Below are 14,915 nucleotides of genomic sequence, written 5' to 3' on the forward strand. Positions count from 1 at the left end.
TAAAGGTGAAGCATTGGGCCTTCTTAGGAAATCACCTGAAGGGAGACCTCCTGGGAATAAGCTTAATGATTACGTATTCTTAGAGACAAATTTAATGTTGTAATAAGTTGGGCGAGGCTAAGATTTGACTGTTATTTGAACTTGATTTTCTTAAAAATTTTCATCAACATGGTACTTGAACAAGGATTTTGATTTTCAAATAAGTTATTGGCATTAACAAAAATCCACTAGTTGTTGTGAGTGGACTAGTGTACATTTATGTGAGTATTTGTTATGTATATAATTGACATACTAGAACATCTTATCACTATTGTAGAACAAGAAGGAACATTTTGAATAGAGGACTTACCAAAAATAATTTGACATCAAAATGTTTGCTTGCTTCCAACTAAAGTTGGTTCTATGAGGATGCTCAATGTAAAGTTTGTCATTTTAGACTCGATGATCTCCCCTTAATATATACAAACACCACCAGCCTTTGAGCATAAAAAATCATATAACAGAAAAAAAAAAGAAGTAAAGTACAACCAACAAAATTAGATCTATGCCTTAGAGAACATATGTAATACTAGGGGAAGAGCACCAATAGATAACATAGTTCCAAGAACCGTCACCTTATTGTTATGTTGATCCCCCAATAGCCTTTCTAGTGAAAACACCATTAATAAATTTGTTTTGTACCAATAGCCGACCTTTTTTTGTAATTAATTGGCCCATTTGTGAACAACTATTGGAACATTTGTCCCATTTGTGCACCACTATTGGAACATTTGTGCATCGCTATTTGGACATTTGTCAACAAGTACTAGCAATTTTGAGTTGACGGTTACTGGAACATCTTTAGTTAGGTATCAGGCGACACTTTGAAATGTGTACTTTTTTACCTTTGTGCGCATAACTGATTCCAGAGCATGCATCGTTACTACCCACAAGCCTGATCAATAGCTACAAGCAGTTAAGTCGCATACGAAGATGACTAAAAAAAACCAAAATACGACGTACCCTTTAGGATCTGTGGGTGCGCGAAGTTAGCTATGACGACTACTGGTGCTCTTCCCCTATGAAAATACCCTAGAACAAATCTGATATAATGAACAAATTTAAGTTACATATTTTCCTTCATCGGATCTTTAGAGTCAATGTCACATCAAACACATTTCCACACATACTACATATACTTTTCTTTGCAATTACTCTCTTAACATTTAATATTTCAATCCTCACTCTAAATTAATTAATCTAACGTCATTTTTACTTATGTGTGCGTCTTGTTGTATTAGACTAGACTTGTATAGGAATAGGTAATTATGGCCATACAAACGTTATCATCCCAAAATTCAATAGTTTCGATTCTCTTAGTCAAAAGACACGCCTGTTATGCCTTATAAATATATTTGGAAAAAGAAAAGAAAAGCAAACTAACTTGTACTCTGCTGTTATGCCTTCTTGTATCTGTGCTTGTGAGAAAAATATTTAGGCTGTTTCGAAATTTCAATTCAGTCCACTAAATCAGTTGAGAGGTTTTAAAAGGTGTGGAAAGTATTCACATTCACTGAAAAGCAACTCTTTACAGTTAAAATCCATACAAGGTCTGCAACAGGAATTATGTTCTACATATTCTCTTTATTTTCTCTTTTGCAATTTTTCCTAGACTTGTGATTGGGATAGTTAGCAGATTCAACACACTTTAACATGCAGCTGATTATCATTTCCAATGCAGAAGGATGGAATCCCAGCAGTTACAAAGAGAATTTCCTGCCTCTGAGGTATGAATACTATACCATCTTGTTATTCTTATAAAGTGGTTTTGGGTTTGGATCATTTGCGTTGGGCTTGGAGTTTATTTCATTAACACTTTTGGTTTGGTAGGTTGCAAACGAATTTGTGAACCAGTATTACTGTGTTCTAAACAACTGTCCAGATAAGCTATACGAGTTCTACAAAGATTGCAGCACTGTCACCCGCCCTGAACCCAATGGTCAATTGTTGCATGTAACAACCCTAGAAGTAAGTCAAATATTGCAGTAGATTCAGTGTATAACAGTTTCAAATCATACAAATTCATTTTTGAAATACAATATTACCATATGGCATGCAACTACAAGATATAATGTTGTTCTTGTTTTGAATGGTTGTTACCAACAGGCTATTAAAAACAATATAGTGTCTTCGCTCAATGAGGGAAATGAGGTTAAAATAGGAACTGTGGATTCACAACAAGCTTATAATGAATCTTATATCATATTGGTAACTGGAATCATATTAGGGCACGAGAATGTCGAAAGAAAATTTGCCCAGTCTTTCTTTTTAGCACCACAGGAGAGAGGCTATTTTGTTCTAAACGATGCATTTCGGTATTTGGAAGAATCCCAGTATTCAGAAGACAAAACTTATATGTCGGCTAATGCTGTTTGTGATGAGCCTTTGCAGGAAGGTAAAATGGTCTCTTCTTCTATCTTTCAGTATTTTTCGATGTAGAATCTTCTTTAATCGCAGCCTTTCTGTGTCTTAGCAGAGATAGTTCCTGCAAAAGAAATTCAAAGATTTGAATCACAACCTTCGAAATTGGAAAATAAACATGCTACTGAAACTGTTGAGAATGAACAACAGCTTAAGGATATTGAGAAAACTATTTCACCACCAGAAGAAACAACAAAAATGAGTTTTCTAGCAGTTGTAAGTATAAACATTTTGAATGCACGTCGAGCACTTCAAAGCCCTTTCATACATTGAGCGTTTGTAGAATATGATGTTACTGATATTTTTTTCTTTGAATGTTCAGCTTTTGAAAGAGAACCCACATCCTATTCAAAGGCCAACTGTTGTGGTGAAATTTCCAATAAATACCGGACTGAAAGCAAATGTACCATCACAAGTACATACAACATCACAATCCTTGAACTCTAATTCTTGAAAAGCCCCAGGTTACCATAATCTTCCCTTCACCATTTTTAAATTGTATCTTTCAGGTTCTTAATTTCTCACTAACCTTGAAATTCCATATAACTTACAGTCAATGAGAACTCAATCCATTTAAGAAATTTGCCATGGAATTCTACAATTACCTTGCTTGAAGAAGAGTTTAAAAAATATGCTTCTATAAAGCCTGGTGGAATTCAAATCAGAGCCAACAAGGTATGTTTTTGAAAACAAATCTCGCTTGTTTGCTGCTTTTTTCCTTCTGTAATGTTTAAATACTGTAATGCAGGAAAAAAACTTTTGCTATGCTTTCATTGAGTTCCAATCATCAACTTCTGTGGAGAGTGCTGTAAAGGTACTTAATTTGTATCGAATTATTTAGTGTTATTAGATATTGTATTTATCTTTATTTTCATAAAACTTGTATTTATATTTTGTAAGCAGGCATCTCCTATTGTCATCTCTGGGCGTCGCGTATATGTTGAAAAGAAAAGGTTGGCTGGTTTCAGAGGTATTTCGCAAAGCCTTAATTAGGTTATTATATTTTCATATAATGTAATATAGTCTTCAAATATAATTGTTTTTCTCTGCTCCTACTGATTGATTTCTACCATGGAAAGACAATATTCCAAATGGCGTAAAGAGAGGAGGTGATCGTCAAGGACGCAATGGCTATGCAAGAAATTTCTAACTTGTATTTCCGAGAGCTTCAAATGTACAGAAGAAGTACATGTTTTTTATTCATACTTGGTCTAATCTAAAGCAGTTTACCCCGTAGAGGCATAACCAGTATGAACAAAGGCAAAGGCATAGGCATGGGAGAGCATAGACAATAATAGTGTCACCCTGCCCAGATTGAGATAGAGACCCCGCAAGGGCGGATGGAAACTCTGCAGCTGGTCATGAATTTGGAACCACGCTGCAACTGGAAGGGATCCTGAGCAAGGTGCTGTCTCCGAAGCTTGTTTTAGTGGGTCTCGAAAGCCAATCGCTTCTGATGGTGATTTGAAATTTCGAAGAATCATCAATGTAAATGTAATTAGAACTCTGTATGGTTTGTTAAAGAGTTCTATTTTTGTTATCTATATATAAAATTTTGTTATATCTTAGACAATGAATGTTTGAAATATGTCAAATGTATAATCTACATCATATGTCATGAATATTATAAAAGGTATAATCTACATCATATGTAATTAGAACTCTGTATAGTTTGTTAAAGAGTTCCATTAGATTCTCTCCTCCACACCTTGTTTTACCTTTTATATTATTCTATTTTCATAATATTCTATGTTTTATATCTTATTCAAAGATATTAAAGGTTTTAAGGATATTTTATTGGTGATATTAGATGGGTCAAATGTGAAAAATAGAGAATTGAATGGACCATATCATGACTACCAACTTTCATAAGATATATTAGATGAGAAAATATTCGAATCATATACTAAAATCTGTTAATGAATGTTACTTGAATAAATAAAACTTTAAGAGTTTCTTATAATACAAGGAATAAAATTGGTCATTTGTTGAGATTGAAAATTAGAAAAGGATCCGAAAGGAAGTTTATTGTGGTGTATGTAAATAACGAAAAATTGAAACTTGGTATAATACTATAAGCATGGAAATAGACCTTTGTATACAAAAGAAATGATAGATTCCTAGGATTAGAAAAAAAAACACTAAACACGCAAGATCATGTTTGCTAAGTTGAATAATAGGATTATAATCGTAAGGAAGGGAATTATGTGAATTATGTTGTATTATAGATTCTAGATTAGGTCTTTTTGTAAAATTTATTAAGGTGATCACTCACAAGAAGGTGGTAAAATAGAGAACCACAAAAGTACTATAGATTATGTGTGATATTATCAATAATTGTATTATTTAAGCTAAAGTAGATCAATATTATAGAAGTGGGGTAAACTTTAGGACCAAATATAATGATACGGGAAAAAATTTAAATAAAATTTTATAAAATAAATCTATTATAATAGTTAAATTTATAACTTGTATATTTTTAGAGCTTGAAATGTATAGAAGAAGTATCTGTATACAATGAATGTTAGAAATATGTCAAATGTATAATTATTAGAAAATTGTAGTTAGATAATATATGTATAAATTTGTTTTATATAAATTATAACACAAAATAAATTAATTTTTTTAATTATATAAATTTATATTTTTTTTAAATTGTTTTTATTTAAACTTTGTTTTGCGCAATATTTTTTTGTAAAAGAAATGATTTAATATGTTGAAATGATTATATACCATTTTATTGATGAAATACTTACCTACCATGTTATGATTTTTTTAAATAATATTTAATGTTAAGAAATGTTATGATTATCTTACATCATAAATTTTTATGTGCTAAATTACACAAGGGAGTGAATCGTTTAGTAGAATATCATTTGAAATAGTACACTACAATAAAGGCTTGCAACACCACATATGAGCAACTGAAATAGTACACTACAATAAAGGCTAGTTATTTAGATTATTTATAGACATGGCCCTACTAATGGTATGTCTAATCAAAACCTTCCATTGTTCTTCTCTGCTAAGAGCTTTGACTATCCATTGAGAAGCTAATGCATTGCCTTTCCATCTTAAATCCTTTAAGCCGATTCCTCTCATGTTCTTGCTCATAGTAAACCAACTCCATTTAATAGCACGGTTCTTTCTCCCTCATTTTCCATTAGACAAAATGATCTTTTGGATATAATTAAACTTATAATTTCTTGAATTTTGTGAAGATGTATAATAAATGTTGTAGGAAGATAGTATCTTTTGACAAACTTGAACCCTCCCTCCAATGATGAGGTAACTCTCCCTCCAATGGTAAGGTGGTGCTTATATATTCTATTTCCTTAAATTTTATCAATTTAACTTCTAACCCACTCTCACAAAGCTTTCAGCTTGGGCTCTACTGCAAAAGGTATACCAAGGTATCTAATCAATTGGTTAGGTCCTTCCTACCTAAAGGAGTATTTATCTAACCAAATTGGGGGTTGCTCGTCCCATCCTAGGAAAGTAGATTTAGCCATTGAGATATTTCCACCATAGGCTTCACAGAATAGCTCTAGTTTGTACAAAAGTGCATTTAGATTTTCTTCTTTCAATTTAGTTAAAATTGTGGTATCATCTGCAAACTGGATGTTAGAGAGATTTCTTCCATTGGGTAACTTAATTTCATCCACACCCGAGGAGGTTGAGTAATCTCTTAGGAGATAATAGAGAGCATCAGCAACAATGATATAAAGTGCAAGGGTAAGGGAGCATCCCTTCCTTATTGATCTAGAAAGGAAAAACCTATCATATTTCACACTATTGATTTCTACATAGGCCTTAGCATTTGTTATTAGTATGTTGACCTGCCTACAGTAGTCTTCTAGAAACCCAAGGCATTCCATCACCATATTGATAAAAACCCCAATCTATTCTATCATATGCTTTTTCAAAGTCCAATAGTAGAATGATTGCATATTGTCTAGACTCTTTAACCCATCTCATAGCCTCCCAACATGTGAGGAGATTCTCCAGACTGTATTTTCCCTTTACATATCTTGTCTGAGTAGGATATATAATCTTAGGTATAATTCTCTCTATCCTTTGTGCAACAACCTTGGCAAGAATTTTATAACAGACAGTTAACAAGGTGATAGGCCTCCAATTTTTTATCAATGTCATGTCCCCTTATTTAGGAATAAATTTTATGACCCCTGTATTTATATCCTCCCCCAATGAGCCATTAATTTTAGCTTCTTTATAGACATGCATCAAGTCCTCCGCAATCCAATGGTGACAACTTTTGTAAAATTCAATCGAAAGACCATCAATTCTTGGGGCCTTTCCATTATTAAGAGATGAGAGCCTCTTTGATCTCATCTAAAGTGATTTTCTGATTTAACATGGTAGCATCTTCTTCAAATATCTTCCTTGGGATAATGGAATTTACTTGTCTCCTAGCATTGTCTTTCTGCACTTCACAGTGTCCACTAGTGGATAGTTTTTCATAAAATCTAGCAAAAGACTCCAAAATGTCTATCTGATCAAATATAACCTTACCTTGGCTTTGCATTGGCTGAGCTCTGTTCATATTTATCTCTCTCATTAATTCCTCCAAGACGATCTCAAAGAGAGTCTTCTTTGGTGAGAACCTGGACCAAGTGAATCCATGTGAGATTTTCGATGTGAACATCATAGCTGCTCCATCTCGAAGCCATCTTTCAAAATTCTTCTTGATTTTGATCACCCTTGTTACCTGCACATTTAGATCATGAAGGATGAGTCTCCTGGGACACTCAGTAATATTCTTGTCACTATCATTAATCATATCATCATTCCTATATTTCCAAATAAGCCAAAGTAATTCAACAGAACAAATAGACCAGTAGAAGTTAGCCTCTTTCTTGAGACCCTGGATATGAGCAGTTGCAATCTCAAAAATGCTTTTTAAATCAAAATTATTTTATTTTGTGTTTGGTGGATAATATTATCTACATGATTATCAAGTTATCAACCATTTATTAACACGCTTAATTGTCTTTACTAATTAATAACAATTTCATGGATTAAAAATGTTTAATTTTTTAAATTAATTATTAAAAAGAATATTTTTCAAATACCGTAGGCTATCAATATCAACTATAGTTTACAACATTTTCAAAATAACTTTAAAAAATATCAACCACAATAAATTTAATTTGTTGACTTTTAGTGAGTAATATATCTTTTTATAAGACTACTATCTCAAAACAGTAGATATATTGAGTAGAAAATATATGAGAAACTTAACATTCTTTGGTTAGTTAATCACTTTCATATCTGACTATGACCATGTAGATGTCAAAAATCTACATGGTCAATAATTTAAAAAATCTACCACATTTATAATTTGACTTTTTTTTAAAATAATATTCATGTTATCTTTATCCTAGTGGATTCCTCACTAAAAGATACATGCTCACTACTAAGATCTCTATAAAATAATTTATTTTGTACAAGTAAAAAATAAATAAAACACCCCACTATGGTGATGGAGGCCCATGTTGTCCTCCATCCTTTTATACAATATTCTAATAGGTGAAAATTGTGTAAATTTGATTATTATTTTTTTTAAATAACTTTTTTATTACTAATAGTTTTAAAAACAATCTTATTTATCTTGCAAAAAGTTGGTTGCATATTTTCACAGAATTATTTTAAATAGGAAGATAAATGATTGGATAAATCTTTATTCTACATGAACATGATTCTGTAATATACCAACATATCATTTCAAATCAATTCTTAAATAACAAAAAAATAAAATTGAAACATAAAATAACCCTTTGAAATCAAATTTTTATATCAAGAATAATAAGTAAATTATAAGTATAATTTTTTAGGGTTGAAAGAGGGAGAGCAAGGCTTGGAAATCTAATCAAGCTAATGGATCACACAATCTGTTGATGTTTAGAAGAATCAAAAAATACCACCAAAAATTTCTAGAAGAATGATAAAGCATCATCTTTCCCCCAAAATAGAGGATTTGAATGCTAAAAATTCAATTTATGTAGATTAGAAATTGAGTACAATAGGAAAAATATACAAATCAAAATATTTCTCATAAAGATATTATCACTATCAATCACCTCCAACCCCTTCACCTCCATTGGAGCAATTCTTGAATAACAAATTATTATCTTTTATTTATTCCAAACATGTAAATACTTTTTAGGTGAGAAACCATTACCTAGAGTACTTCCCTTGACCCCTTCAGTAGCAATTGAAATCAAAAGGTGGAACCAACATGAAAATACCAACTAGATAGTGTTGAAGAAACTCCATCTGCATTCACCCATCATGGAGCCAAAGGTTAATTTCTTGTACATAGATGTCAAATCCATGATCAAATCATAGACAAAAGAAACCCCAAAGTTTGCCAATGAAAATGAGAACCAACTGAAAGGAAGAGAGAGGATGACATGTTGAATTAATTTTCTAATAAATCATTTTAAAAAATTTTGAAAACTATACATGTTTAGAATCTAAATACAAAATCTAAAAACTTAGTAGTTTAAAAATATTTAATTGTATGCATTAATTGGATAAATTAATTAAATAGTTGAATTCAATGGATGGAATGGTATCCTTCCTTGGAGGAACAAATAATCGAAAACTAAATTATATACTATAATTCTCTTATAACCTCTTAGAATCTTTCTTCTCTATAAGAATATGTTATTTGAAAATGAATATGTTATTAGTCGATAGGATTTTATGGTGAGATTTGCCCACCAAATTTAAGAATCCTCACACCTGAACATTTTTGTTTAAAAGGTGTGTTACTTGTAAAGGTGCAGGTTGCAATTTGGAGTGCCTGCACATTGTTGAAGACTTTGGATACTTAAATGTGATGCTGCAAATGGAGACTATGATATCAAAACAAGTTTGAAATGGAAATTAAGTGACTAATGATAAACAAGAGCTATATTTAGACCTTTGTGATCTTGATCCTTATGGCTAATCCTGCAAAACAAAATATAATTCTAGCTAGAAAAAGAAGAAAAATTTGCAAAAACAAAGAATACAGCTACAAACAATAATTAAATTTTTCTATTTATATTATTAAAAAAGTATGATTTGAAATGAATAAATAACACATGGGAGTAGAAATTATGGTGGAAGAGGTACGGTTTAAAGTGCACTTTTTTTCGTTAGCTTACATACAAACAAGCATGCAACACCTTTTCCCTGCACAATTCTCCTTATTTCACAAATCGAATAGAACATTATGCAACGGAACAGAAAGTTAACTTGTTGTATTGACACCCCCCATTAAGTCTAATTAACGAGAGCTATGGGTCCTAGCAACAAAGCCTGATTAGGACCCTGATTACAAAGAGGAAAGGAGAAAACTCAAGTGAGATAAACTCTTAACCATTTGTTGTGTGCTTCTATTCACAAAGAGAAGCTGAGAAGGGGGGCACTAGGAAGAGAACCGAACCACCCAATTGTGTGCAGTTGAAGAAAAAGGAAAAGCTCTTGGGGCTTCTGAAGAAAGGGGGTTTTACCCCTTAAATTGAAAGGTTGAAGGGTCCTAAGAGGGATGTTACCAACTATTTTGGCAAGCACTAGAAAGATGGGACTATTATCCTCCATAGGTGGAAGGTATTGGTTGATCGGAGCCTCATTCCCCAAGTCACCAGCCTATCGACTGAGGGGATGAAATTTTATAGAGATAGGACTTCTATACAGCAAGTTGTGTAGAAAATGCACACAGGCCGACCAACCTTTTTCAAAATCTTCAGTGATGAATATTATGATGATTTTAAATCTAACCCAGTAAAATTGGCAGATTTTACGATTTCTAGATAGGCAAAATTAAGGTTCAAATGTGAAAATAGGACTCTATTAGGGTTTTGAAGAGAAAAGGGAATTGGACTGCAAATTTGAAAAGGGTAAAACCTAAAGTATAGGGAAACCTTGGAAAATGTTTATAAATCTGAATTTGAATTAAATTGATTGAAATTTATACAAAATCCAATTAATTTTTAAAATTAGGGTTTTATGACCTAACCACTTAATTTTTGAAATTTGAATTTGGAAAAGAAGAGGGAAATAAAAAATTTGAATTGTAGGAATGAAGACAAATCTAAATATAGTCACAAATCTTAAAATTGAATGGAAGTTTAACTTTTGCACAAGTTCATGATAATGTTTGAAAATTAGGGTTTGAACAATTAACCACTTAATTTTGTAAAGTTGATTTTGTAAATTAAACAAGACAAGGAGGAAATTGAATTTGTCAAACAAAGCAATTTTTATATGTAAGACAATAGCAAGATAAACACATGTTCAATTTCAATTTTAAAGCAAGTGTTTTGAATGAATTAACCACTAAGTGTGCATAAAAATTAAACTTCCAAGTTTGTTCCAAGTAAAGAATGCAAGACATCGTGTTCACCAAAATGTAATGTTGGGAAAAATGAGCGAATAAGAGATCTAGAGGAAAGCCTTTCTTCCCTCCGAAGAGAGATGAAAGTTTCATTTCGGATTTCCCTTCAAATACTTTTCACTCATTGCATTAGAAGATGGGGGAAAATGCACCAGATTCAACCTCCAGAGAAGGAGGTAATATTCTGATTGATGTGGGAATGGTAGGTTACTCCTCTCTTCTTGAATGATATTGAATTTATTGAATTGTGTACTAATGACTAAGTGAATAAAGTGACAAAGATCTTGTTGTAAGTCAAGATAGAAGTGTAGGATGAAGTTGTGCACCAGGATCTGGCAATTATATGTCAAGACGAAGTCGCCTTGGAATTTGACCAAAAGTTGCCCGGATCATGGTGAAATGTGTACATGGTCCTCCAAAAAAATCCATGAAAGGAAAATGATTCTTTTGCCTCTGCAAATGGATTCCAAATACGAAAGTACAGTTGCACACCTACAACCTACACATAGAAAAGAAAGTACTTGCAAGTAAACGTAAATGAAAGATTGAAATGTAAATCACCTCAAGGGAGGTTGTTATGGATATGTTGATAGAATTTTTCATATGAAATTGAATGTTGGAATGAATCTACTCTTCAATGGTTGAATCTTTGACTTGAATGCAACACATATCCTTGAAAGAAGACTTGAGATGCTCAATACTTGAAAGTGATTCTTGAATGCTTGAATGCGTGATCTCGTGAACTTCTCGCTTATGAAACTTCCTTCCCCAAAATGACTGCAAATTATATAATCATCAAATAGTGTTATTGAACTAATTTTCCATGATAGGCAGACACTAGGGGAGTTTACCTGCTCAATGCACAACCACCAAAGCATAATTTGAGGATTAATACCCCAAAATAGAGTAGGGACAGGGGTACCATGCCCCTGTCCTGCCTTTTTTCTAAGATGGGATGCTTGTTTAGGCAGAGTGGGGAGCAAGAAATATGCAATTTTTCAAGGGCTCAGCAAGTCTCTAGTCTCCAATCAGGCTAAGGGATTCAATTTTTCATGTGTGGGGACCTTATTATGGTCGAAAATTGCAAGGGTCACAATTCTATGACACTAAAGTTATTATAATTATATTTAAGGTTTATGGATTGGTTGTAATAAATCGATTCAGGGAGTCATTGTGCCTTCTTCGACCTATGATTTAAATAGAAATTCATAAAGATTTAAGACTGACAAAATTTATGCATTGGGGTAAGTGATCAGGGTTGAAGATGGGTACCTTTTTCCTATAAAGAGAGATATTGATGTACTAATGTGATTAAAAAGAAGAAAAAGCTCAAGAATGTTGTCAATGATCTTTGTAATGAATAAGAGAATCAAATTTTTTTCCAAACAAACCTATTTGAGAAATCTTTTTGTGCTTCCTATCAAGAAGTTAGATAATTAGGTTGTCTTGAAGATTGAGTACAGGGCTGTAGAAAAATGAAGTTGCTCATACAAGGCAAAGTACTAAGACAGAGACTTTTAAGGTTGATAATTTGCAGTATCTATACAAATGTACTCAATTTAAAAGTTGAAATCCACGTACTAATTAATTTTCATTTTCCTTATATGGGTATATCTAAAATTTAGTGTTACCAATACCAGCTAAACACAAAAGTAGAGTAGAAAAGAAAAGCATCGATTTCAATAATAAAATAAAGAGTTTATAATTATGTCTTATTTTTTATGCCTAAATTGAAATAAATTGGTTATTCTTATAACTATTATTAAATATGTTATCGACACCGATAAACTAGTATATCAATATCAATAAAGTAAATATGCTAAGAAAACTTTAAACCTTAAAGCCAAACTCAAAATAATTTTTATTTTAATGAAATGTAAAAGGTAGCATGGATTGTGGGTTTTTTTTTTTTTTTTGATAGGTAATGGGATGAAGCCGATAAGGTGTACATACCCTACCCCCTTGTGGGATTTGAACTTGTGACCTCTCTTTAAAAAGCACAAATTCTCCACCATTAGGCCAACTCAGGTTGTACGGGTTATGCGTTCTTTAATGTTGACTATTGTAACTCAAATTAGAACAAGCAATGCAACACCAATTTGAGAAAGAAACAGTAACGGTGGTGATTGAGAAGTAAATAAGAATTAAGTATGACTTTCTAATGCCTTGTATATTCATTTGAAGGAGTTTTTTCATTTCATCCTTACAAAGTGGGATAGAATAGTATCAAATGCTACATGCTACCTAGTTAATAAATTGCTCGAGTCAAGTACCATATTTTCCTTGTTACATGAAATTTTTTATGTCGATTATTTTTATCTATAAAATCAACTACTAAAACCCACAAGGAGATAAGATGCTACAATAACACGAACTATAGTTGTTTTCAAAATTACTCCTACCCATCATACCAAGTTCATCAAAGTTGTGAGGAACACCCATGTAGAAGAAAGATAAGAGTTTCTACTCTCTAACGTCAACCACATTTTTAGTTCATAAGGAGGCAATTTATCTATCCAAAGTAGTAGAAGAATTTATAGGTTTGTGGTCAACATATCATGCATTGCAATTTCCTTTTTTCCTCTCCCACTATTTCATCTATAGATGACCCAATATCAATAGTAATGATATTGAATGGTTAATAACAAAAGAGTTCATCCAAACAAAAGGACCCAAAAATATCTAATTATTCATCATGAATTCTTCTGAACCAAATTTTGACACAAACAATTGCTAAGGATACACCCCTCCTTAACTAATTATTTATGCAAGATGCTACGAACTTCAACTTTTTGTAACTAAATAACTAGTGTCAACAAAACAAATGAGAAAGTTCTATCCATACACGAATTAATAAATTCTAAAATTGTAACACATAGAGCATCATACACAATAAAATGACACAATATTTCTTGGCCCATTCAAATATACGAAGGACCTACTACACACACTAAAAGGAGGAGTTTTAACAATAGGTGGAAAAAAAATTAGCCATAGATATTAGAATAAAGCACACTCTATACCTTGAACATGAAAATTTAAATTTTACTAGGATTATAAAAGTCAACAGAACCAAATATAAAACTAAGGATATGCCAATAGATCTTTGGCTAATGTCTAGATTTTGTAAAATATTTTGTAATGTAGCTGAGGACTACAAGGTGACAGAATAAACTAGTAGCCAGTATTGGATTGCTACATATAAATCTTCTAGTGGGGTTGTGGATGTTTAAATTATCATCACAAGGGAAGGATGTGTTTACACGCCAATTATAAGAATTGAGTAAATTTGACATAGATTTAAATCTTAAGGAGTTTTGTAGTAAAATGCCAACAAGAATACTTTATTATAAAACTATGTATCTTTAGAGAATTTGGTATTTCATTCAACATTGTTAAGCAAATAAAGAAAGACTCAGTATTTCATTCAACATTGTTGACCAACTTATCGTCCCATTTTCTACTATAATTATCCCATAATCTTTCACCTGTTCTCCCCATTTCAATAGGGTCTCTTTTCTTATGTCTTCCAAATTCAGATATTCCTCCAAATTTTTTATAATTATTTCATGAGTCTTTACAAAATAATCCTTGCTCTCCATTTACTATTTCCCATGTGATATATGTTGTTATTATATCCCAGCTTTCTAAAATGTAATTCCACACTATCGAGCCTCTAGGAGAATCTCTTACTTTCAGAATGCTAATCGGGTAATTGGAATTTACATGCTTCTTTCTTATGATTTTAATCCATTTCTCGTTACTATTTGTATATAGTCTCCATACAAGTTTTTCTCCCATTTCCAGATTCATTATCAACAAGTTTCTTAGTCCTGCACGCCCTACTTTTTTTGGCTTGCATTTATTGTCCCATGTTAATAGGGGTATTCTGTTTTGGTCATTCATGCCATTCCAAAAGAATCTTTTCACGATTTTTTTCATTTCTGCATCTATTCCATTAGGGATTTTAGAGAGGACATGGAGTATACCGGGAGTGTCAAAAGCACTGATTTTATCATAAGCAACCTTCCTACTGACGAAATCCATT

General features: G+C 32.1%; 1 protein-coding gene across 1 annotated transcript; it reads left to right on the top strand.

Annotated features, from left to right (window-relative positions):
- Positions 1-1,724: 1,724 nt before the first annotated feature.
- LOC131031327 (nuclear transport factor 2-like) lies at positions 1,725-3,610 on the top strand. Its single transcript, XM_059215048.1, has 8 exons — positions 1,725-1,766; positions 1,870-2,007; positions 2,146-2,434; positions 2,516-2,676; positions 2,783-2,875; positions 3,209-3,274; positions 3,364-3,430; positions 3,540-3,610. Exons 1-8 carry the CDS (start codon positions 1,725-1,727, stop codon positions 3,608-3,610), a joined length of 927 nt encoding a protein of 308 aa, XP_059071031.1.
- Positions 3,611-14,915: the final 11,305 nt, after the last annotated feature.

Source organism: Cryptomeria japonica, unplaced genomic scaffold (genome assembly GCF_030272615.1).
Source record: "Cryptomeria japonica unplaced genomic scaffold, Sugi_1.0 HiC_scaffold_48, whole genome shotgun sequence".
In the NCBI taxonomy this organism is placed as follows: Eukaryota; Viridiplantae; Streptophyta; class Pinopsida; order Cupressales; family Cupressaceae; genus Cryptomeria; species Cryptomeria japonica.